Source organism: Heteronotia binoei, chromosome 5 (genome assembly GCF_032191835.1).
Source record: "Heteronotia binoei isolate CCM8104 ecotype False Entrance Well chromosome 5, APGP_CSIRO_Hbin_v1, whole genome shotgun sequence".
Classification (NCBI taxonomy): domain Eukaryota; kingdom Metazoa; phylum Chordata; class Lepidosauria; order Squamata; family Gekkonidae; genus Heteronotia; species Heteronotia binoei.
The window spans coordinates 47,016,884-47,042,392 of record NC_083227.1 but is presented as its reverse complement, the minus strand read 5'-3'; the positions used below and the strand labels follow the sequence as shown (position 1 = coordinate 47,042,392).

The 25,509-nt window shown below is 43.3% G+C and overlaps 1 protein-coding gene across 2 annotated transcripts in view; it reads left to right on the top strand.

The window, feature by feature from the left end:
* FHIT (fragile histidine triad diadenosine triphosphatase) overlaps window positions 1–25,509 on the top strand; it is a 1,817,261-nt gene that overhangs the window by 1,419,478 nt on the left and 372,274 nt on the right. For both annotated transcript variants that reach the window (XM_060238269.1, XM_060238268.1), the window contains exons 4-5: window positions 4,177–4,322; window positions 11,060–11,089. In XM_060238269.1, the coding sequence (XP_060094252.1) occupies window positions 4,177–4,322; window positions 11,060–11,089 (176 nt within the window). The remainder of the gene's footprint in view (window positions 1–4,176; window positions 4,323–11,059; window positions 11,090–25,509) is intronic.

Here is a 25,509-nt window from a genome sequence, read left to right as displayed (position 1 = left end):
CCAATTGATTCCGAGTTGACAACAGGAAGACAATTGTATATTTGTCAGGCTTCACTGTTTGCTCACTCAAACAGGGGTCAATAAGTATGGAGTGCAGGTCAGAGTAAAAAGTACAGTTTAGGAACACATGTTCTAAAGTTTCTGTCTCTGGACATGCACAAGTGCACAGTCTGTTAGCATAGGGAGTTTTATGGAATCTTCCAAGAAGTATTGCAGATGGTAGCACATTGAACCTAGCTAGTGAATAGGCTCTGTGTTGCCAAGGGGCCATTAGGCAGGTGAGATATTCAGCCCTATACCCAGGGGGTAAAAACCCCAAACTCAATTGAATTGAATTGCATTGAATTGGATATATGAACGTAGATGACATTTATATGCCATATGCCATATATTTTTCATATAAACACCATCATCATTCCCTACAAATATCATAACACATACATATACCATAGCACATACATGATTCCACACTGCCCACTTATATTAAGAATTGCTGCTTGTCGTTCCCATTTTGTCTGATGAAGTCTGCTTAGAGCATACGAAAGCTTTCATTCTGAATAAAACTTCATTGGTCTTAAAGGTGAACTTGTCTACTGCTTTGTTCTATTGCTTCAGACCAACACGGCTGCCTACTGGGATCTATCTACATACATGTACATGTATACATACATACATAAATGCATATAGCATACAGTGCTGATTTATTGATACACAAATGATGTTGAAATATGTGAACATATTATGGGGGGAAATCAGTGCAAGAATGCAGAGCATTAACAAAATAAAGAATCATGGGTTCAAGTCTCATGAAGGAGCTGTAAAAATCTGTGTGGTTTTCTACTGCATTTTTACTCCACCTGTCTTCCAAGGAGTTCAGCATGGCACCCATGCATGGTTCTTTTCCATTTTATCATCACAACAGTCCTGTGGTTAGGCTGACATACAGCAACCAGCCCAATGATTTCACAGATTTGAATAGAGGTCTTCAAAGTCCTGGTTATCAATTTTCTGTCTGAAATAACAGGGATGAAAACTTAATTGCAACATAGAACTTTGAATTTCTTTTTGAAGGGATGTAAAAGTTAAATGAGTATTTAGTATTTAATTAAATTATTGAATAAAGTATTAAATAAAATTAGTACATTTACTAACTTATGTTACGCTTAGATTGGAGTAACTGAACAGAATTGTGCTATCATTAGGATTTGGGGCCTAGACTCTATTGTAGACAACCCACCTGTTTCTCATCAAAGTGTGGCTTCTTCTGATGGTATTTTCATGAAAGAACTATGTCGGGGTGGCCAATGGTAGCTCTCCAGATGTTTTTTGCCTACAACTCCTGGCAGCCTCAGCCAGCATGACCAATGGCAAAAAACATCTGGAGAGCTACCGTTGGCCACCCCGATCTATGTATATCTCTTGACTCAGGCACATTTAAATGTCTGTCTCTGTTTTTAAGTTCTGAGGGCTTAGCTGTCTTTATTGGGGGTGGGGGTGGGGGAAGCCCTCAAAGGATATTCATAGACAAGCTGGAAATAACATTTATGGCTTCAGTTCCTCATCTGTGTGAGGGAATATCTTGTAAATGCTAAAACACTATCTGTTGGCAGAAGGCTGGCCTGATCTAGGTTTAGTTTTGCATCACAGTGGTCCTCTTGTGTCCTCTCTTTCATCTGACTCTGCACCTCTTGATTTCCTACTCCTCCGTATCAGCACATGCTTGTCTTTCCCTATTCTGTTCCTTCTTCCAACAATATTGTTGTCTTCAGCCAGTATAGGCATGCAATGATTACGCCAGTCTATTCAGTGAGGCCTATTCCCAGGTAAATGTTCTTAGGATGGCATGTTAGACAACGAAAGCACAGTTTTCTAGTTTTGGTAAGTGTTGAAATTCCATGTTCAATTCCCATTAGCATCATTAGTACTTGTAGTTCAGTTCAGTTCAATTTTATTATGGTCAGTGACCGGATTATTATGGTCAGTGACCAGATCCAACTGATAAGGACATACTGAAAATGTCAAGACAGTGTGCGTTTGCAATAAAAAAGGCCAACGCCATGCTGGGAATTATTTGGAAGGGAATTGAAAACAAATCAGCCAGTATCATAATGCCTCTGTATAAATCGATGGTGTGGTCTCATTTGGAGTACTGTGTGCAGTTCTGGTCGCCGCACCTCAAAAAGGATATTATAGAATTGGAGAAAGTCCAGAAAAGGGCAACAAGAATGATTAAAGGGCTGGAACACTTTCCCTATGAAGAAAGGTTGAAACGCTTGGGACTCTTTAGCTTGGAGAAACGTTGACTGTGGGGTGACATGATAGAGGTTTATAAGATAATGCATGGGATGGAGAAAGTAGAGAAAGAAGTACTTTTCTCCCTTTCTCACAATACAAGAACTCGTGGGCATTCAATGAAATTGCTGAGCAGACAGGTTAAAATGGATAAAAGGAAGTACTTCTTCACCCAGAGGGTGATTAACATGTGGAATTCACTGCCACAGGAGGTGGTGATGGCCACAAGCATAGCCACCTTCAAGAGGGGTTTAGATAAAAATATGGAGCAGAGGTCCATAAGTGGCTATTAGCCACAGTATATAAAAATTTTGCCACTGTGTGACACAGAGTGTTGGATTGGATGGGCCATTGGCCTGATCTAACATGGCTTCTCTTATGTTCTTATCAGATACACAGGTATTCAAGTTAAATGCCAGTTAAAATAAAAAAAATAGAATATCTCACAAAAATCTAGATAAAATTACATAGTGGAAAGAGAGTAAAATATAAAATACATAAAATAACATCATAGATAACCATATTTAAAATTTGAACCTGGAATCTCAAAATCAAAAACTATACAATAGACCTGATGATATCTAAGTCAAGGCTCAAAAGGGCAGGACTGAAATTTATTACGCACAGAATCTAGCAGTTAGCATAGTAATAATTGTGAATTCATCGGTTAATAATTTATCTAAGCAAATCTAGTTCACCCCTACCATGGAACTGTCTCATCTTGGATTTGTTTATAAAGGAGGCAGTGGAAAAAAATATGTCCTGTTGTTTCCACCTCTGGTAGAGGGCAGGGGCAAATCCTCTCAAAGTATGCAATCTTCTTATATCTCCCTTCCACTGTGAATACTGTTTATACTATTTACTGCTGTACGGATGGAAAACTACCTTCATGTGTGGTAGGAAGCAGAATTTCAGAAGAAACTTCAGTTTTTGAGATTACACAATAGAATACTCTTCTTGAGAAACCGTGATTCCTGAGTTAAATCAACAAAAATACCTATTGATTGTGATTATAATTTTATTGTGTTTCATTCTTTTATACTTTTTTTTTGGGGGGGGGGAGGCATACTGCACTTCTCAACATTTGCTAGAACCACAAGTTCTGCTTTGTGTATGTCGAGAAGAAGAAGAAAGCTGCAGATTTATACCCCATCCTTGTCTCTGAATCAGTCTCAGAGTGGCTTACAATCTCCTTTCCCCACAACAGACACCTTGTGCAGTAGGTGGGGCTGAGAGACCTCTCACAGCAGCTGCCCTTTCAAGGACAACTCTTACGAGAGCTATGGCTGAACCAAGGCCATTCCAGCAGGTGCAAGTGGAGGAGTGGAGAATCAAACCTGGTTCTCCCAGATAAGAGTCCAGACACTTAACCACTACACCAAACTGAAGTGTAAGTGCAAAGAGTTTGGGTTGGCTCCTACCAGCAGTTTCACTCAGTCTCACTCCTCATATTACAGCTCTGTTCCAGGTGGATGTTTTCCATTTAAGTCCCATGGCACCCACCATGGCCTTGTGGATGACCAGAAGGGGACCCCTTTCCCTTTTTGACTGGCGAAAAAGCTGATACATAGAGTTTGGCCTCCCTTGTCACAGCATTCCACTGTCTATCGGGCCTATTGAGATATCATTGGTTCCAGCTCTGTTTGCACATGGCCTGATTAGTTGTCTTCCACTTGAAATTGAGTTATGTTACTGTTTTAACTGTTTAACTTACTTCTAATTTTATTGCTCACTATTATTGTTTAAATTCATTGTAATCCACCCTGAGCCCACTTGTGGAATAGGGCAGACTAGAAATTAACAAAAATAAATAAATAAATAGTGTCCAACCAATTGTAATAACTTATTGGAATTGTGCAGTTGTGCCTTAACTTGATGCAAAAGATGTTCTCATTTGCCCACTCCGTCCTGTGGAACGTTTCCGTGACTTGCACCCTGAAGAAGTGGCTGATTTATTCTGTGTGACACAGCGGGTTGGAAATGTGGTAGAGCAACACTTTGGCGGAACTTCTCTCACCATTGCAGTTCAGGTCAGTAAACTCTTTCATCGCCCACTCTCACAACTGAAAGAAGTGTTTGGGGAGTTGTCTCCCATGCAGCTGATGGCCTCTAGACCATCAGCCTCTACAAAATTGTTTCACAGTAGAGCTACATTTGTGTATTAACCACTGCTTCAATGTGGGAAGTACATATACAGGCATCACAGTTTATAAGGTAACAGTGATTCACCTCAATCACCAGAATGTGCAGTAGCTGTCAATGCATGAGGAGGGAACAAAATGGTCCTGCATGATGCAAAATGGCATCCCTGTCTCCAGATGCATGGAGATTACTAGCAAACATAAACTGGCCCTTAGAAAATACAAGAGTGGAAGTACACTCTGCTTGTATTTCTGCTTGCAAATATTGGCCCTTGTCCCATCTGAGGTGGGTGGGAGGTGCCACCACTGCAGACCAACTGCCCAAGTTCTGAACAGGATGGGCATAAGCAGCCACCACCATAGGCACAGGCAGCCTCTGTCCCAAGTGTGTGGGAGGCAAGGGCCATGGTGCTCTTTCTCCTTCCCCTTCCATTGAGGGGGCCCTTTCCCAGGGCAATATTTTTGCCTTCCAGTCCACCCCTGATTATCGGGTGCTGGGTGGCAATCAGCTCTAAGGCAGTTAGAGGGAAGTCCTCCACTATGATATCGGATTGCTCTGGCCACCCACCACAATTTCAGAGATGACAGAGAGGCTGATGCAGCTGGCACTTAAGCAGCTGGGCAGTCAGGAGCCTGCCTGTGCAAATGAGATGCCTGAGCCCGCTTGGGAAAGGGTGGAATATAAATTAACCAAATAAACAAATGTCCCCAGGGATGTGGCCCAGGGCAGCTGTCCTGGTTGCCCTGGTGCTAAAACCTCCCTCTGAACAAAATTAGTCCACCTTGGTGATGGGACTTGAACCTACATGTTCTAAGCTGAACTGCTCCCTGCTACGGTACTACCCTTGCTCCCTTTTAAATGGCATATTAAAAAAGAGGCCTGAATGAACAATAAACCTTTAGGATATGTTGAGATGGTAGGCAGACTTTAAATGTTTTTACTCAAAAATCGGCATTTGTTGGCTATGCATGGCAATGACTAAGGCTCCTCCTTGTGTTCGCACAAGGAACAGAAAGTTGAAACAAGCTGTTTGCATCAGTCTGAAATTTGGCAAATATCTTGCCGTTTACTTACTTACTTACTTTCCACTTTTCTCCCAAATGACGACCTGAAGTGAGTTGCACATCAGTCTCCACTTCTCCCTTTTATCCTCACGACAACCTTGTGAGGCAGGTTATGCTGAGAGAGAGTGACTAGCCAAAGGTAACCCAGTGAGCTTCCATAGTACAAACCTGAGTATTCCAGGTTCTATTCATACACCCTGTCTACTACACCACACAGCAAAGATCTGAATTCTCAGTGTTGTTTCTTTGTTTTGTTTTTAAAATTGTGATTCCAGTTCTATTTTGGAAGGTAGAATTCTTGGCTAAAATGTAAATTTTGCAAGTAAAACAGAACAGTAAAAGAGGTGTTGGTCCAATGAATGACATGCAGGATTTGGATCTGGGAAATCTGCTCATTGAATGCCACCATTTTTACTCCTCGGTTCACTCATCTATGAAATGGGAATACCACATTTCAGTCTATGAAACTTGCCATAAAATATTCTGCTCATCAATAGCAATACCAGCATAATAACAACAATATGATTCTCTTAATAATTATATGCATCATATTTTCAGTCAGAATGTCTGATCAAAAGACTGTGTTCAGATTACCTAGAAGAAGACCATAGATTTATACCCTACTCTTCTCTCTGAATCAGAATCTCAGAGTGGTTTACAATCTCCTTTATCTTCTTCCCCCACAACAGACACCCTGTGAGGTAGGTGGGGCTGTGAGAGCTCTCACAAAAGCTGCCCTTTCAAGGACAACTCTAGCAAGAGCTATGGATGACCCAAGGCCATTGCAGCACCTGCACCTGGAGGAGTCAGGAATCAAACCCAGTTCTCCCAGATAAGAGTCCATGCATTTAACCACTACAACAAACTGGCTAGATGTTACATAGATGCTACCAAGGCAACCACAGTAACAAGATCTTTCCTGGCTAGGTTTGGCACATTTAGCCACTACTGTTACTTGTTTATCCATCAGGAGGCCTGTGTCTAGCAGACTCCCAAGCTATGATCCTACTTCTTTAGGGGCAGCTCTAGAACAGGAGATATCCTGGCTCCTGTGCCAGGTCTTCCCCCCCACCACCAGTAGCCAGTGTCCCCTCTAAGATGAGTTAGTGTGAGCTAGCTCACTTTTTTTTTTTTGCCTCTGGCTCACACATTTTTGTTTTAGGTCTGGAAAAATGGCCCCAGAGCAAACTAATTTATGCAGTAGATCATAACATTAATGCCAGTAGCTCACAAAGTAGAATTTTTGCTCGCAAAACTCCACAGCTTAGAGAGAGTATTGCAAGTAGCCTCTCCATTTTGTCAGGATTAAGCTGAAACTTAAAGGAATGCATTCGCTATCATAGTGGGGGGGAAACGGCATTTGCTTGAGTGCACAATGCATTTTATAGTTAAAGCTATCACTGTGTGTATCCCCAAATGAAAACATCAGCTTTTATTATTGTGTGTGGTTAGAAAAAATTACCCTAGAATATGTCATTGTAAGTGGAGCCATCTTTCTAATTTGAACCTAAATCCACACTAAAATACCCAGAGTGTAAGAAAGAAAATCCTCCTTCTGCCACCTCTCACCTCTCATTCCTATATTAAAGGAATTGCTTGTGTAGGATATACCCTTGGCTTGAGGAAATAGCCCCGTTTTGGGCAGTCATGGACAGTTCTGGGCAGTCATTGTCTCCTTTTTTAATCATTCTGGGCAGAGGCCCATAAAATGATAGTAAGGGATCTTTGACAACGCGGTGGGACACCTCTACAAGCTTGGGAGGAATACTGAGAATCCAGAAAGAGTGAAAACAAGAATAAAATTTTTTGAAGGCAAATGACACATATCTGGGGCAGTAAACTCACACAGTAAAAGTAATGCCAAGTATTCAATAATAACACTCAATACTAGAAACCCCTGTAAACAGACAATCACTTATCACATCACACGAATACACAGGAAGCTTATATTGAATCAGATTATTGGTCCATCAAAGTCCATCAGTCCATCACTTGGACTGGCAGCTGCTCTCCAGAGGCCTTTCATGTCACCTACTGCTAGTTCCTTTAACCGGAGCTTCCAAGGATTGAATCCTGGACCTTCTATATGCAAAGCAGAGGCTCTGCCACTGAGTCATGGCCCTTCCCTCCAAGTATTCATGCACTGTGCAAGTTAAGAGGGAAGGCAGGCATAAAGCAAGTATGTGAAGAAGAAGCATAAAGCAAGTATGTGAAGAAGAAGACATTAGATTTATATTCTACCCTCCACTCAGAGTCTCAGAGCGGCTCATAATCTCCTTTATCTTCCTCCCCCACAACAGACACCCTGTGAGGTGGGTGGGGCTGAGAGGACTCTCACAGCAGCTGCCCTTTCAAGGACAACCTCTGCCAGAGCTACGGCTGACCCAAGGGCATTTCAGCAGGTGCAAGTGGAGGAATGAGGAATCAAACCCGGTTCTCCCAGATAAGAGTCTGCACACTTAACCACTACACCAAACTGGCTCTCTCTCAGAGAGAGCTAATTATAACTGATAACCTGTACAGATCCAGATAGTTGGACATATATTATTTGGACTTATAGCCCACCCTGAGCTTTACTGAGTAGGGGAGGATGGGCTGTAAGTCCAATAAATAAATAAATTAAATAAAGGTTGATTAAAAAAAAAAACAGGAGTCCAGGTATCCTGGCAGCTAGTAATCCAAGGTAATTCACAGAGGATTTCAAGCAGGGTTATATGTTTTTTGTCAATGGGAGTTTTGATAATCACACACTCAGTGGAATGTGAAACCAGCTGGAGCATACACCACATGAACTTTGATTTGGGGGAAGATTCTGCCCCCAGTTAGAGGACAGAAACCAGAGCCAACAATAAAAGATTTTTTTCCTTTCTAGGATTAGAAAGAGAGAAGGGGAATTATTGGGATTTGCAGTTTATTTGGATGGTGGGGGGAGGGATGTGTTTCAGGTCCTGAGAATAAATCCCAAAAAAGTAAGTAACCAGGCAGGTAAAGGAGGTGTTTGGGGTCAGTCTACCACCTGATCAGAAGAGCAGAGCATTAGCATACTGTTCAAACAGTCTAAATTAGATCATGATAAGGGCAGGACTAAGATAGGAAAAGCTTTCTTTGAGGAATGCTAATACGACAGCTTCTTTATGAGGCTAAAAGGTACACTGATTAATCACTGAGTCCTTGATTAATGATCAGATGGTCAAATACTAAGTGAGGTATGGCTTCACCCAAATACATCCTAATCTTCTACGTCCAGCATGATATACACATGAAGGTGCCTTATGCTGAATTAAGACCCTTTGTCTACCAGGGACAGTATTGCCTAGGCTCAGGCCCCTAGCCATGGGAAGGGGGGGGGTTGTGGGGGCACTGCCCCCTGACTTCTGGACAGGGCCCCCCAACTGGGGTGCAGCTTGCTTTTGTCCTTTTTTTTTTGCCATGGCTGAGCTGGGGATGGGGAAACAGATGGCTGCAAAGTGCAGAGGTGGGGGAGAGGAAGGAAACTCCCCGGCTTGCATGCAGGGTACAGTCCCTTCTTGACACCAAAGTTTTAGGGCTGGCTGCCTTGACTTGACTGCTTTCAGAGCCTCCAGCTTTTCCTACTACCCCAGAAGGCTTCTGAGAAGCAGCAAGCTCCACAGTGAATGGAAAAGGGTGCCTTCTTTTAAAAAAGCCTTTTAATGTTTACAATCCTGGCTCTGCCCCTGCCTAGGCTGACTGGCGGGAGGTCTCCACAGTCTCAGGGTGAGGTTTTTCACATCACTTTCAACCTGATCCTTTTAACTGGAGATGACAATGATTGTACCTGGGAATTTTGGCATGCCAAGCAGATGTTCTACCACTGAACCATGCTCACACTCTCATGATGAAATTAGGTGAAATCCTACTTCTCAGTCTTTTTTCTTGGAAATATCTACAAGCCTTGTTTCTTAGGCTTTTGTATAGTGCTGAGAGGGGGCAGTCCCATCTTCAAGGGGGGAGGGGTGGACAGAGAAAAACCAAAATGGAGGCTTGTTGAAAACAATCTTCCACTTGGCAAGGAACACCACAAACATTTGTTTTATGTTCTGTGGTGCTCTTTAAGGAATGTTAGTGGCACTGTCCCTCCTCCTGCCTTTCTCACTCCATGTGGTTGTTCCTCAAGAGCACACAGGGGCTTTTCCACATTGTTATTTTCCTTGTTTGTATGTTCCTGTTGCTTTGGGAGGGGGTTTCCATTTCTGCACATGTTTTGCTCCTTCTAGTGGTTGATTTGATATTACATCACTTTATGTCCAGCATATCTCCCTTCAGATTTAACCTGCAGGGTTCTATGCCAGACATAAAGTGATGTAATATCGAATCAACCACTAGAGGGAGCAAAACACATACAGAACGGGAAGAAAAAAACTCCAAAGCAACAGGAAGAAAGAGAGAGAGAAAATGAGAATACAGAACCGCCCCAGCATGCAGAGCGATTATTCTAGGAAACAAAAACAAAGGCGAATGTACATTTGGTATGCATGTCAAAAGCACAGATCCATTTGAAGAAGATAGAAGAAGATATTGGATTTATATCCCGCTCTCCACTCTGAAGAGTCTCAGAGCGGCTCACAATCTCCTTTACCTTCCTCCCCCACAACAGACACCCTGCGAGGTGGGTGGGGCTGAGAGAGCTCCCACAGAAGCTGCCCTTTCAAGGACAACCTCTGCCAGAGCTATGACTGACCCAAGGCCATGCCAGCAGGTGCAAGTTCTAAAAGAATCAGTTGAACTGCATCAATAAATTTCATGTAAGGCATGAAAGTATTCACACTAAATGCATTTAAAGATATTTATTTATTTTATCACATTTATATCCAGCCCTCCTCTGACAATCTCAGGACGGCTGAGATACTTTTCTGTTTGGTCAGAGGGCCTGCTAGCTCAGTGGCATAGCCTAGATAGAACCCAAGGTTTAAATCCTTGATTGATTTCAGACTGGGCCAATAGTCTGAGTAAGTATAGGGATCTTCATGGGTTCAGTTTAACCTTGAATAAAACTAAGCATGGGTCCAGTTGCAGACATTGCCTCCATATAGACTCTTCCCAGTGAATTCTAAAATAACACCCCTTTCTGGGATCTTGGGAACAATGGTGAATGACACAGATGAGCTGGTCACCTCTAGGTCCCTTGACCTTTTGTTAAAGCCATATTGTGCAGTGAGGCCAATTTGCCAGCACCATGTATGCAAACAGCGGAATTGTGTTTTATAAGCAGCACCCATAAATCTTGGGAAATGTCAACATTATTGGGAGCATCTGTGATCTCAAATTCTGTGTATGGGGGGAGGAGATAATAAATATGCCAGTGTTTATCTCCCTTCAGCCTCTCATTTCTCATTTGATCGGGACCCGAAATAGAAAGGTGTTGGTTCCCAAGTGCTTTGGCACCAAATGGTACCCAGGAGAGCGCTGTAAATTAATGCACATCGAAATTGGATTTAAATTATTAATGGGCAATATTTCGGAATACCCAGGAGAGCTTCATTGGCTGCTCTAATCTCAGTCTCTTTTGCATGTGTGTGTGTGTTTGTCTTCTCTTCTAACAGGATGGTCCCGAAGCCGGGCAGACTGTGAAGGTGAGTGCTTATTTTATTATGCAGAGTACAAATTAATAAGAGACAATTATGAGAACTAATAAAACCAGTCATCTGCAGCACATTTGCTGCATTGCTGTTTTATCCTTGAAGCTGGAGGAATCCTGAATCTTCTGTGACTGTAAATACATTGATTTCCATGGGATGCTGCAGTATGGTTCCCCTTCGTCTTTCTGTGTCAGAAGTGTGACCTTTTCAATTGTAACTGGTCCGTCTCTTGTCCACAAAGTGGTTCCACTTTGTCCACTGCTTTGTCTGAATTTGTGTTAGGGAGCCCCCTCTGAATCCAGCATTTAGACAGGATATTAGTGCCACAGAATAGAAGAAGAGGCCTTATAGATCCACCCAAAGGACCATCCAGTCTACTGTTTCTGGAAAAAAACCCCAACCAGATGCCTCTAGTATTCATAGCCATAAGCAGGCCATGGATGCAAGAGTTCTTCATTCTATGTCCCTGGTATCCTGATTTCAATATATTATAACTCTGAACATGACAGATGTAATTTAGTCTCTTGGATAACAGCTATTAGTTCTGGGGTCATCACCGTGGTGCCCATGAGTGCAGTGTTGCCCACCTACACCTTTCTTGGCGCTCACCAAGTGTTTTTAGAATGTGGCCAGGGCCAGGTGGAGTTTTTGCCCAGCAAAGGTTCTGATTGGCCACTGGATATTTGATTGGCTGTGCAGATTTTTTTTTACTCTGCCATTTTGTGGCTGGCTTCATCTCCTGCAGCAGCCATTTTGTGGCTGTGGCCACCATGCTATGTCAGAATTCCAAAGGTGCCCTCATGCTTAAAAAGGCTGGGGACCCCCACATTAATGGACCACAGATTTGTTTTTCAAATGTGGCTATCACTAAATTTTTGTGGTGATTAATTTTGTCAGTTAATTATACAATGTATGAAGAAGTATTGGGGGAGGGGGGAAATCTGCCCTTACATTTCCAATCAATTTCAGTGGGCAATTTCAAAGTCCAGTTATTATGAGGGAGGGAGATAATTTTCTCTTTAGCGATTTCTGCCTTCCCCCAGCCACAAAGATCCACCTTTCCTGCCATAGCAAGAAGCTCAGCTAACTTGTAAGCTGGCTCAGTGGAAGTCTGATCCACACATGCAGTCATGGCACTGATGACTAAGTGGCTTGCTGCTGACTGTAGGAGCCACCATCTCTGAAACAGGGTTATGTTTGTGATGTTGTGAGATGAGAGGAACAGCCTGTACATGATGTTTGATCGGTGACAGAGGTTTCCTTGAAACAAGTCAACACCTCCTCTCGAAGCATGGATGCATTAACCTTGCTGAACAACAAACACTCTCAGGTTAACCTGCCAAGAGTTATGGTAACTCAACAAAGGGTAAGAGAGGTGAGGCAAAGCAAAGGAAAAGGACAGGTAAAAATAAAGAGGGATGATGTCAAGTGAAACATAATGGCATGCACTAGTTCCAGAAGACAGAGAGTGATGTGTCTATAAGAGAAGGTGTCCCTTTCTTACTCTGACAAGACAAGAGAGGTGCTCCAGGAAGCATATGTAGGAAGGAGACTCCAGTTCTGGGGGCAACCCAGCTCAGGGCAGAACTACACAAGGAAGTGTTCTGTGATTCATTTTCCAGACATATTTTCATTTTATATAATGCAGTTCCTAGGACTGGCATTTTAGAGGAAGAGCAGGGGCAGAAGAGGGGGGGGGGGCATGGGACCCTGCCAGATTCACAGCTTCCTCCTGCCTATTTCTTTACTCACCATTCACCACCAGTCTGGGAAGAGGGTGGCAGACTGTTCTTTAGTGAGTATTTTCTTACGTTTGTGGAACTCCGCAGGCTCATGTCTCCCTACAAAGTCCTGCACTTTTTCTTAAAGGTATTGATGGGAGGATTCCACCATACATGGAGGTAATTTTTGCCCCTGAAGAAACAGTGGAGGAGGAGAAGGAGGAGGAAAAGATAGATTGATTGGCCTGGTCGGTGAAATCAGTATGGGCGTTTTTGCACTCACCTTCAAGTGGCGCGACCACCCTCTTCACGCCGGAGGATCTGCAGGGATTTCGCATAAGAAGCGCCGGAGCAGCCAAAAGAGCCGGAAAGTTCCGTCGCGAAACCCGCTCAAACGGAAACCGCCAAGAAGCAGGAAAACGTTTGAGCGGCTTTTGTGACGGAAGTCGCCGGCTCTTTTGGCTGCTCCGGCGCTTCTTATGCGAAATCCCTGCAGATCCTCCGGCGTGAAGAGGGTGGTCGCGCCACTTGAAGGTGAGTGCGAAAACGCCCTATGAATCCATTAACCTATCAGGGTATATTGGCAGAGACCTTTGCGCAGGCCAGTGAGGTAGCATGCTGGTTCTTACGCTAGGTGGAGGGGTATGGCTTGGCCTAGGCTAGGAGTCCTACCTCTACTTCAGCTTCTTCTTATGGTCTGGTATTCTTAATTATGACTACCAGCAGTGTCTCTGACCAAATTTAAAATGTCACATTAAAAGGATCATGGAACTACATCCAAATTCTTCTATCATTGTCCAGTCCTGTTACAGCCTTATAGGCCTCTTGACTCAAGCAGTCTCCAAAACAGGCAGCTCCCTGGCTGTGATTCCTCTAGCCAGCTGCCATGGTTGTGCATGGTAGCAATTAGAGATGTGCTTGCTAGCATCAGCTAGGTAGTCAGCTTATATGGCACCAGTTTGAAACCTTTGTACTAGTCACCCCTTCATTTCAAGGTGACAGCTCTTTACCTTAAAGCCCTTCATGACCTGGGACCCACACATTTGAAGGATCTCTTCACATGAACTCATATGTCATTTGTGATCCTTAAGCCAGGTTTTGTTCTCTGTCCTTTTTGCAGATTGCTGTGTCACATTCACATTTGTTCTTGGTGACATCTTGCCACATTCCTACTGATCTCACGTCCCCTGCCACCACTGCCTGATGCCACTCAGGCAGGCAGCAGGTGGGAAATTCAAGGCAAAATGGAGGGTGCAATCAACATTCTTGGCATGATGATGCAGCATTCAGCCAGAAGTGATGTCATTGCATCAGGTGGCACTCTTATCATTTATCCAAAACTATAGTTAAACCACAGAGTTTGGCACAAATACCAGAACATCACTCCCATCATGATGGTATCACTTCTGGGTGACATAATGTGTCATCATGCCATTCCACCTCCCCCATCTTTTGCCAGCTGCCAAGTAGCTCTCGTTTGTAGAATGACCTTCTTAGAAATGTGAAGAAGGTCCCTTCTCACCTTGCTATATGGAAGAATTGGAAAACCAAGATCTTCAAAAGGGCTTATGGTACTCTGACACAGGGGACACAATTTGAAATGCAGATGTTAGTGATGTGCTTTTTAACTATACAGCATACACTTTGGGTTTTATGTTCTTCTACAAATAAGACCCACTGGCTGAGAACAGACGGGCATTCTGGTGCGGCTTGGAGGTGTCCCAAAATGGGACGGCCCAAAATGAGCCTCCCTGGAGCCTCCCCACGTTCAACCGCATGCCGCTCGTCTCTGGTCCACGCGGCTGCCGGGAGCCTCTGTATGGGAAGGGGACCTAGAAGCCGGATTCCACTTTGTTCCCCCTTGGGGGAAGCACTGATGTGCACGAGTACTCCAGCACTCTCATCGGGTCCTTAAAAAAAAACAACCCGGAACAGCTTGGGGTGGCTTGGCAACTTCACACTGCCAAGCCGCCTCACTTGAGTGCACGCTGGGGACACCTGGTAGATGTTTCTTTGTGAAGGGATTATTTGGGCCAAGTTCAGAGTCAGCCCAAAGTGCCGGTCTGTAATCAGGCAGCGTGTAGAAAAATACAATGGGCTCTAGAAAGAGGCTCTGGGTGATTGCCCTTTGCTGTCTTCCCACCCACCCAAGTGAAGGCATTCACTCCCCCCCCCCCCCAATGGAACTGATCTCTGCCATCTGGACAGCAGTTATAATTCTGAGTGATCTCCAACCCTCACATGGAGATTGGAAGCAGGAGGAAATGGCTGATTTGGAGGGTGGCATCTATGGCATTGCACCTGTCTGAGGTCCCCTCCTCAAACCCTACCATCTCCAGGCTCCACCCCTCCAATTCCAAGGAATTTCCCAAGCTTGAGTTAGCAACTACTAAGTCACACTGGTTGCCATAGGGGAGCAAGCAGCCAGGCCTAGTTAAGTCATGCCAATCTGGTGGCATCAAGTCACCCAGAGAGTGCTGCCAGACCTAAGGTAGCCAACCTCCAGGTGGAGCCTAAAGATCTCCTGGGATCACAGCTGAACTCCAGACAGCAGATCTCTCTCCCCCTAGCCCAATCCTCATCTTCCCTGGGGAGAGGCTGAGGGAAAAAGGGAGTGAAGGGAATGACAGGAAAGAGGCAGCCAACATAGCCTCTAACAAAATGCTTCATGAGGCCTCAGTAGAGCAGCAGTCCTTTCTGAGTCCAATTGATGAAGGGGAAACAGAGAAGCATTGGAAATGTGTCTGTCTCTGAGGTAAGATTGTTTTGATGGTTTGTTCAGTGTTCCCAGACCTGCAGTAGGCAGAGAGCAGGGGAGTTAGACAATGGGAACCCAGAGGTGGTGAATGAAACATGATGGGGCAATGGTTTGTGGCACACAGGTGTCAGCCAATGGCAAAGCTCCATTTGGCCAATACCACTACAATTTTGTTATTATAAAGGATTACCTGCCTTAAGTCCATATTTTAGGTAGAAAGGAGGGCATTTTTTATAATAAAATAAAGTCCAGGGTTCAAGGCTACTAGTGGATGTCAGCTAAAGTTAGGGCTACACTAAAGCTGGATTTTTCTTGGTGAATGGTGCTATAAAAAACGATTCTTCTAAAGACACACAACAGGAGAAGCAATGGTAAGAGAGACCACAGCCCTGCTTGCCTGCCTGCCTGGACTCAGTGTCCTAGTCTAAATGTACATCACCATGGCCCTGCCAAAAAGACAATCTGCTCTAAAATAACCATAGGCTCACTACAGTGATGTTTTCCTGCCAGAGGCTGCCTCAGTAGAAGTCCAGGTGTCAACAGCACAGGGCTTAGCAAAACAAGGGAGAAAGGCTGCAAGCCTCTTGCCATGAGTTGGGGTGATTTTTTTATTGGTCTGCATATAGGTGTGTATCCATTGGGGTATTTAATTAAAATAGCAGAGCTTTGCTTAGTCATAGAAGTGTGATACTGAGGGTGCTATCACACTGGGAAATCAACACAATAGTATCTAGAGGCAACCACCCCCCACTCCCTGATTCAGTCAGGTCCATTTTAGAGGGATTAGACAGCCACCACTGAAGCAGCAGGATCCTGGCAGCCCTTGGTGGTTGCGCATTCACACTGCTAGCCTGACTCAACCATAAACTGCTGCGGAAAGGGTCTTTAAAAAAAAAAGTCCCCTGTGTGTGCACTCACCCAGAGAAGCACACCAGTGCACCTTGGAGAGGGGTTAGAACGGGAACTCCCCACCACCACCACCACCACAGTGCTGGAAACGGTTTGGCATGATCACACAGCTCTTCCGCTCTTGAGTCGCACCAGGGCATTCAGACAGCAGCCGATCAACACAATAGTATCTAGAGGAGCCGATTATGTGACCTACATCTGAATCAGGGGGAAGCTACGGGGAAAATCCAGGTAGCTTTTTAACGCAGATAGGAGGCATCTTGGGATGGGGTGAGAATGGGTGTGGCTCAGAGGGCAGATGTGCTCCTGTGATCGTGTGCTTTTAATCTGAATGGGAGGCAGGGCTAGATTGGGCCAAATCTCTTGTGTGAAAGCACCCTGAGTGCAGGTCCTCCCAAGAAGTATATTGCAAAAGATGAAAATTTACCTTTATTCGCATTGATCAAGTAGAGCCAGTTTATATTCAGGTTGCAGGTTGCAGTCAAAATAAGAGAAAGAAGCCTAATCTGGATGACATCATCATGTCACCTGTCAGGGCAGTTAGGGTGGGATTTCCCACTGAGAAAGCCGAGGTGACCTGTGCTGAGCCCACTTCACAGCCTGCCCTACCTTGGATCTGAAGGAACAGCAAGAGAAGAGGAAGGCCTCTTCAGAAGCACCTGCCACCACTTCCTCAGCCAGCTGCCACCTCCCCACATCCTGAAAGGCAGACTAGGCCATGTTCACTCTCTTGGCGATTCCTACTTCTCCCAAGGCTGCCTTACCAGGAATGTGAGAGGAGAAGCAGTGCCAAGAGGAGGAGGCCTCATCCCAGCAGCACTGCACCCTCAGCCGGCAGGTAAGGATACAGCCAGGGAGCAGCAGGAATCATGGGGTCTGGGCCAAGAGTGATGGGGCACATGCCCCTATGCCCCTGGCTGTGTGACATGGTAACCAGCAGTGTGTGGTATGATTCTGGCGGAAGTAAGTCATTTGATGTGGGCTGTTTTCATTGGTCACTCTTTGTGCTAGTTGGATGCCATTTCCTGCAAGGGGAATGTAGTAGTCGCCTAGGTGCTATGCTTGAAGGACTGGGTTGTTCATGAGTCATGAGCTACCAGATACAATTTTGAATCCATGTCAGGGTGTGATAGCCCTCTATTAGCTGATAGGATTACCAGCAAATGCGTATTTTTAAAAATGCCCCCTTGATTAGCCATCAACAAGTGTGTATTTTACTTTTGGAATTAAAGGGAGAATATATATATATATATATATATATATATATATATATATATGATTTTCTATTATGTGAGAGGCAAAGGTCACCAGATGTTTGTAGCTAATTAATTTTGAAAATCTGCAGACATGCTTAGGCTGTTGTACTAAATCAAAGGAGATGACAATGACCCACTCATATTATTGCAGCATCCTGGATTTGATAAAATTACATATTTCATCCTTTATAAATATGATGATGGCCTTCTCTGCATTCCCCCTTTTTTTCAAAACTGGTAAGCACCATAATTTGTAATCATTTATTGTCAGTTTCTTGATGATGTGGCTCTTCTGGGAGGAAAAAAAGGCAAACTGAGTGTGTTAATAAAATTAGGTGCTTTCCCAACACATTTCTGATTCAATTACTATAATCTCAGTTTGAAATAGAATGACAGGGCTGACTGAATTGCTGGTACAACCTGCATGTTGCGTAGGGTTCATAAAAATCTCTATATGAAATGGATGTACATCTTTAATTTTGATAAGATATGTCTTTACATTAGAACCAACATTTCTTTATCTTTGCACAAAAAAGGGGGGGGAGACAGTCTTAAGCCATCTGTCATGTTCTCTCTCCCCCCTCCCCCTTGTTATTTGTTCTATTGAATGGAAATCTATAGGTTGGATATTGTTCAACTGGAATCCATAGGTTAGGTTAAGTGCCCTCCACAATGTGCCTTGTGTACTTTTCTTTTTGCCTACCCTCTGCTTCCTCTTTACATATTCTAAAGCAGTTTAGGGGACTGGAGAGACAGAGACAGCTGAGCATATAAAGAAGAGATTGCTCCTTCCTCCTTCCCTGTAGTACATATGTGTGTGGCTTTCTTTCCTCTGCATTCTTATGTTTTCAGAAAACTGAAAATGGGAGAAAGAGAGAGAAAAGTAAGAGGGAGGAAGTGGTGATGGTGTCAGACTGTCAGCCAGGTGTACCGCCTAGGGAGGCGAATGTGGTAGCTCCCCCTTCTTCTCAGTTGCATGCATTCATTCCCTGGGACCACCTGTGGATATTAGGAAATATAAAGTGTATGATTAAGAAGGTCTATTCTAGAGGTGACATTTTTACTGGGACATTCTCAGGAAAGTGACTTTAGGATGTCAGCCATAAAAAAAAGTAATCAGGAATATATTTGTTTGAAAGTACTCTGCTGGTAATGTAATTTTGAATATCTCCAAGACCTTTTCTGTAAATCTTTGCCCCTTAACCACTGAATCCCTGCCTCCTGGTGAAATATAACTTTTGGTGGATGAATTTGCCAGTGAATTACTTGAAGAAATAGGAAGATGCTGCTAGCCTAGAGAGCCTTTGATGTCAAAGAGAACCACCACCCAGTTAAGCAAAGATATCCAGGCAAATGGATCCAGGGTAAGAACTGCTTGTTTTTGTTTCTCAAACTGAAAACTGAGGCTAAAATGGACATGAATGAAAGTAAGTCTTGCATCTGATAAATGCATTAGTGTTTTATTTAATATTTTTCTGCTCTTTTGATTGTTTTGTTGGCTTTGTTACCTTAGGCTGCTTTGAGCCGTTGATTGTCATTTTATCGTACACCTCTGAAGTGGAAAGGCAGTGTAGATGGTTTCTAGTTAAATAAATAAATATTGGAGAATATTTACTTGTTCTGTTCTGTGTTTTGCTCCCCTAGATAGGTTGTTAAAATGGACTTCTGGTGAAGAGACATGCTGGGTTAAGTCATATAAACAAATTTTATTGTATAGAAGAAGCAAACAGAATCAGTAGAATGCAAATGCGTGAAAAAGAATGACAACACATGTCTCTGCTCTAACCCTTGGTTTCCTTGGACTTGGATTTCTTCTTGCTGATAACGCTGGGTTCCTTCTTGATGTGGAGACTATTCGGTACTATAAGTATGGTGTTATGGCCTTTTTGTATGTGCAAGATATATAGCTCTAAGAAACTGATTTTGTGTTTTGGCCTTGGATAGGAACAGTAAATAATTTTCTTGAGGTTCCTAACATAAATTCAGTTCTGGTAAGCAGGTCTGTCTATAGTTTGCTAGGAGGGTGAGGATATTGCAGTTTTTTTTGTCAGCATGTCACAAGACAATGCAGAGTCACAAGCTGGGACAGAACAGTGAGGAGTGGAAATTGTAAAAGTGGTGACCAACATGGTTCAAAGGTTCTGTGCTCAGATTGTGCCAGTGTGAGAGTCTGGCTTTTTCCAAGGCTATTTGGGTAATATGAGAAACCTCCTGCCTGGCCATGTGGGAAAAGCTCTTTTGATTAGGATAATACTGGAATAATAATTATGTGCAATATCCTGTTAGGGTTGCCAATCCCTAGGTGGGGGCAGGAGATCCCCCAGTTTGGAGGCCCTCCCCCTGCTTCAGGATCATCAGAAAGCAGGAGAAGGGAGGAAATGTCTACAGGCACTCCATTGTTCCCTATAGAGTCCAATGCCCATAGGGTATAATGGAGAATTGATCCACGGGTATCTGGGGCTCTGGGGAGCCCTGTGTTTTGAGGTAGGGACACCAAATTTGAGCCATTGATTGTAATTTTATTGTATGCCTCTGAAAAGGCATAGCATCTGATGCCTCTTCTCAAAACATCCTCTAAGTTTCAAAAGGATTGGACCAGGGGTCCAATCCTATGAGCCCCAAAAGAAGGTGCCCCTATCCTTCATTATTTCCAGTGGAGGGAAGGCATTTTAAAGGTGTGTAGTCCCTTTACCTGTGATGGCCAGAACTGCCTTTGGAGTTCAATTATGGTTGTCACAACCTTGCTTCTGGCTCCACCCCCAAAGTCCCCAGATATTTCTTGAATTGGACATGGCAACCCTATATCCCCGGGCCGAAAGAGGTAAAACTACAGAGTACCCACACTCGTGCTTTCTCTGTAGTGGCTCCACACCTATGGAGCCAGCTCCTGGAAGAAATGCGGGCCCTGCAGGACTTTGAACAGTTCCGCAGGGCCTGCAAGACCATCCTTTTTAGGATGGCTTACACTGATTAAAGAGAGAGACTGCTAAGGAAAAAAAATTACCATCTGCTTTAATAGCACCAGGATGTCAATTTTATTAATTATATTAATTTTATTAATTTTAGAATTTTAATTAAATTGTTAAATTAGTTATTGTTTCGAATATTATTGTACTTAATGTATTGATTTAATGTTGTTAGCCGCCCTGAGCCTGCTTCGGCGGGGAGGGCGGGATACAAATAAAATGATGAATGAATGAATATCCTGTAGATCTACAGATTTATCCTTGTCAATTAGATCAAAGGCCACTGCTTTCATTTTACTTACACTGCATTGACTGAGGAGGCATCAGGTAGAGGATTCACAGAGCAGTTATTTTAAACGGCTCATGAACCAATATGAATTGGTTCAGTTTGGGAACTAGCTTATTTGTTTATGGTTTGGTTCCTGGCTCAGCTATGAAACTGAACCTCCGAAATGTTTGTGTCCATTCCTATTCACCACTTGATGTTCAGATGCACATTATAAAGACCATTATGTGTGCATACAAGTCTGATCCATAAGAAGAAGAAGATATTGGATTTATATTCCGCCCTCCACTCCAAAGAGTCTCAGAGCGGCTCACAATCTCCTTTACCTTCCTCCCCCACAACAGACACCCTGTGAGGTGGGTGGGGCTGGAGAGGACTCCCACAGCAGCTGTCCTTTCAAGGACAACCTCTGCCAGAGCTATGGCTGACCCAAGGCCATGCTAGCAGGTGCAAGTGGAGGAGTGGGGAATCAAACCCGGTTCTCCCAGATAAGAGTCCGCACACTTAACCACTACACCAAACTGGCTCTCCTTGAACTTCTGGGTTCAGTTTTATTTTTAGATTGGATTTGTGGATTTAAAGTGCTGATAATGTGTTTGCAACACTAACTGTGTAAGACTGTGTAATTTGGTCACAATGCGAGATTTGGAATGCTCTTCTTGAAGAGATTCTCTTGGCATGTTTCTGCAGCAGACATGGACAAATCTTCTCTATCCCATCATTAATACTGTTATTGAAGTTTGTTTATTTATTTATTCCGTAACTTATATCCCGCCCTTATGATGCTGAACAATTTTTGCCTGCCCATTTTGTTGCCTGCGTTTTATGCAAAGCATGTACAATGAATATGATATTTATGTGCACAATTAGATGGAAAATTTCTGGAAATTTTGAAGCCCTGGGCCTGGGGGAAAAAACTTTTAATTTTTATTCTAGGGAAAATGTCACTTGTTGGGGAAATGGAAATATGTGCAATCCTTTCCTATCAAAGCTAAACTTTTTTCTACTGATGTAACAACATAAAATGCATCTTTTATCATTTAATGAGCACATAAAATGTTACTATTGGGTATATTTATGGAATTTAAAAGCATAGATGTGTGTTAGGTTTCTGTAAGAAAAGCTGCAGATATACCCCATACTTAAAGAATTTCAAACTGCTGCACCCTGTGTTACTATAGCACATGTATCTAAATTTTTGGCCTCTGAGAGGCAGGAGGGGAAAAAATGAAAGTAGAAAACAAATTCTGTAGTAAACAAAATAGTTTCATTTGAACAGAAATATTATCCTACAGATACATTGTGCAGGTTTACTGGCATATCTGGATATCATGTGAAACTTTATAACACTGAGAACTGACTGAGTATCAGCAAGAAAGGTGGGATATAAATGTAGTAAAATAAAACACTGAACTCCATAATAGTGTATTATCTGTAGGTATATTTATAACATATTAATTTTTGCTAAAACTAATTCTGTAGAATGTATTTTATTTTAATACATTATGTAGAATGTATTTTCTTGAGTAAAACCAAAGAACTGCAGCCTTCCCTCCCATGCTTTTTTCACCGACAGAAATGCTCCTTAGGCTCGGCATGTCCTTTCTGGGGTATAGGAGCCCAAAGAACGGGCAAACAGTCCTCCCCTGATATTTCCACTGGTGAAAACCAGTGCAAGAGAGCAACCTGAAACCCCTCCATCCCACTTTCAGTTGGTGGCTGGAGATCGCCTGGGATTACAGCTGTTCTGCAGGTGACAGAGATCAGTTCACCTGGAGAAAATGGCCACTTTGGAAAGTGGATTCTATGGTATTGTACCCTATTGAAATCCCCCTCTCTCCAAACCTTGCTGTCCTCAGGCTCCATCCCCAAATTCTGCAGGTCTTTCCCAACCCGGAGCTGGCAATCCTATTCTCCCCCTTTGCAGCATATGGAGCCACAGAGCATAATAGGGAAGCTTTTAAAGGTTAGTCCCTGCATGTACATGTGACCGAGAGTTTGGTTGAGCATCCATGACCTTGGCACACATAACATATACCTGGGCCCTCAAACAGGGAATTGAGGTGGATGTCTTTGAAGTGATCTAGCCATTACTAAGATTTACCTTCTGTTAATTATTATAGATAGCAAAGGTTGCTGTTGTTGTTCAGTCGCACAGTCAAGTCCAACTCTTTGCAACCCCATGGACAAAGTCACGCCAGGCCCTCCTGTCCTCCACCATCCTCTGAAGTCTGCTCAAATTCGTGTTAGTTACATCAGTAACGCTGTCCAGCTATCTCATCTTTTGCCATCCCCTTCTTCTTTTGCCTTCTGTCTTTCCCAGCGTCAGGATCTTCTCAGCATCAGTGAGTGCTCCCTTCTCATTTGGTGGCCAAAGTATTTGAGCTTCAGCTTCAGCATCTGACTTTCCAGGGAACAGTCTGGGTTGATTTCCCTTAGAACTGACTGATTTGATCTTCTTGCAGGCCAAGGGACTCTCAAGATTCTTCTCCAGCACCACACCTCAAAAGCATCTATTCTTCTGCACTCAGCCTTCCTTATGGTCCAGCTCTCACAGCCATACATTACTACTGGGAATACCATCGCTTTGACTATACTGACTTTTGTTGGCAGGCTGATGTCTCTACTTTTTATTATACTACTCAGGTTCACCATAGCTTTCCTCCCCAGGAGCAAACGTCTTTCAATTTCATGACTACAGTCCCCATCTGCAGTGATCTTGGATCCCAGAAATGTGAAGTCTGTCACTACTTCCATATCTTCCCCTTCTATTTTCCAAGGTGTGATGGGGCCGGATGCCATGATTTTAGTTTTTTTGCTGTTGAGTTTCAAGCGTACTTTTGTGCTCTCCTCTTTCACCCTCAACAAGAGGTTCTTTAGGTCCTCCTCACTTTCTGCCATTAGAGTGGTGTTATCTGCATATCTGAGGTTGTTGATGTTTCCCCCGGCAATCTTAATTCCGGTTTGTGCTTCATCCAGGCTGGCATTCCGCATGATGTACTCTGCATATAAATTAAATAAGCAGGGTGGCAATATACATCCTTGTCGAACTCCTTTTTCTATTCTAAGCCAATCAGTTGTTCCATATCCCGTTCTGACAGTTGCTTCTTGACCCTTGTACAGATTCTCAAGAGACATGTGAGGTGGTCTGGTACTCCCATCTCTTTAAGGACTTGCCACAGTTTGTTGTGATCCACACAATCAAAGGCTTTCGCATAGTCAATGAAACAGAAATAGACATTTTTTCTGATACTCCCGTGCTTTCTCCATAATCCAGTGAATGTTGGCAATTTGATCTCTAGTTCCTCTACCTCTCTGAAACCCAGCTTGAACTTCTGGTAGTTCCCGATCGACATACTGCTGAAGTCTAGCTTGTAGGATCTTTAACATGACCTTGCTGGCATGTGATATGAGTGCAATGGTGCGATAGTTTGAACATTCCTTGGCATTATCCTTCTTTGAGATTGGAATATAAACTGATCTTTTCCAATCTTGTGACCACTGTTGTGTTTTCCAGATTTGTTGACAAAATGTGTGCATCAATTTAACAGCATCATCTTTTAGGACTTCGAATGGCTCAACTGGGATACCGTCATCTCTGCTTGCTTTGTTGTTAGCAATGCTTTCTAAGGCCCATTTGACTTCACACTCCAGAATGTCTGGCTCAAGGTCAGCGATTTCACTGTCATGGTTGTCAAGGACATTGAGATCCTTCTTGTATAATTCTTCTGTGTATTCTTGCCACCTCTTCCTGATCTCTTCTGCTTCTGTTAGGTCTCTACCGTTTTTGTCCTTTATCATGACCATCTTTGCACAAAACTTTCCCTTGATTTCTCCAATTTTCTTGAATAGATCTCTTGTCCTTCCCATTCTATTATTTTCCTCTGTTGCTTTGCATTGTTTCTTCAGGAAGGCCTCCTTATCTCTCCTTGCTATTCTCTGGAAATCTGCATTCAGCTGGGTGAATCTTTCCTTTTTACCTTTGCCTTTTGCTTTTCTTCTTTCCTCAGCTATTTGTAAAGCCTCATCAGACAGCCACTTTGCTTTCTTGCATTTCTTTTTCTTTGGGATGATGCTGGTTGCTGCCTTCTGTACAATGTCATGAACTTCCGTCCATAGTTCTTCTTGCACTCTGTCTATCAGCTCTAGTCCCTTAAATCTATTTTTCACCTCCACTGTATATTCATAAGGGATGTGATCAAGGTCAAACATGAATGGCCTAATGGCTTCCCCAGTTTTCTTCAGTTTAAGCCTGAATTTTGCAATGAGTAGCTCATGATCTGAGCCACAGTCAGCTGCAGGTCTTGTTTTTGCTGACTGTAAGGAGCTTCTCCATCTTTGACTGCAGAGTATATAATCAATCTGATTTCTGTGTTGCCCATCAGGCAATGTCCATCTGTAGAGTCACCTTTTAGGTTGTTGGAAGAGGGTGTTCGCTATGACCAGCTTGTTCTCTTGACAAAACTCTATTAGCCTTTGCCCGGCTTCATTTTGTTCTCCAAGGCCAAACTTGTCAGT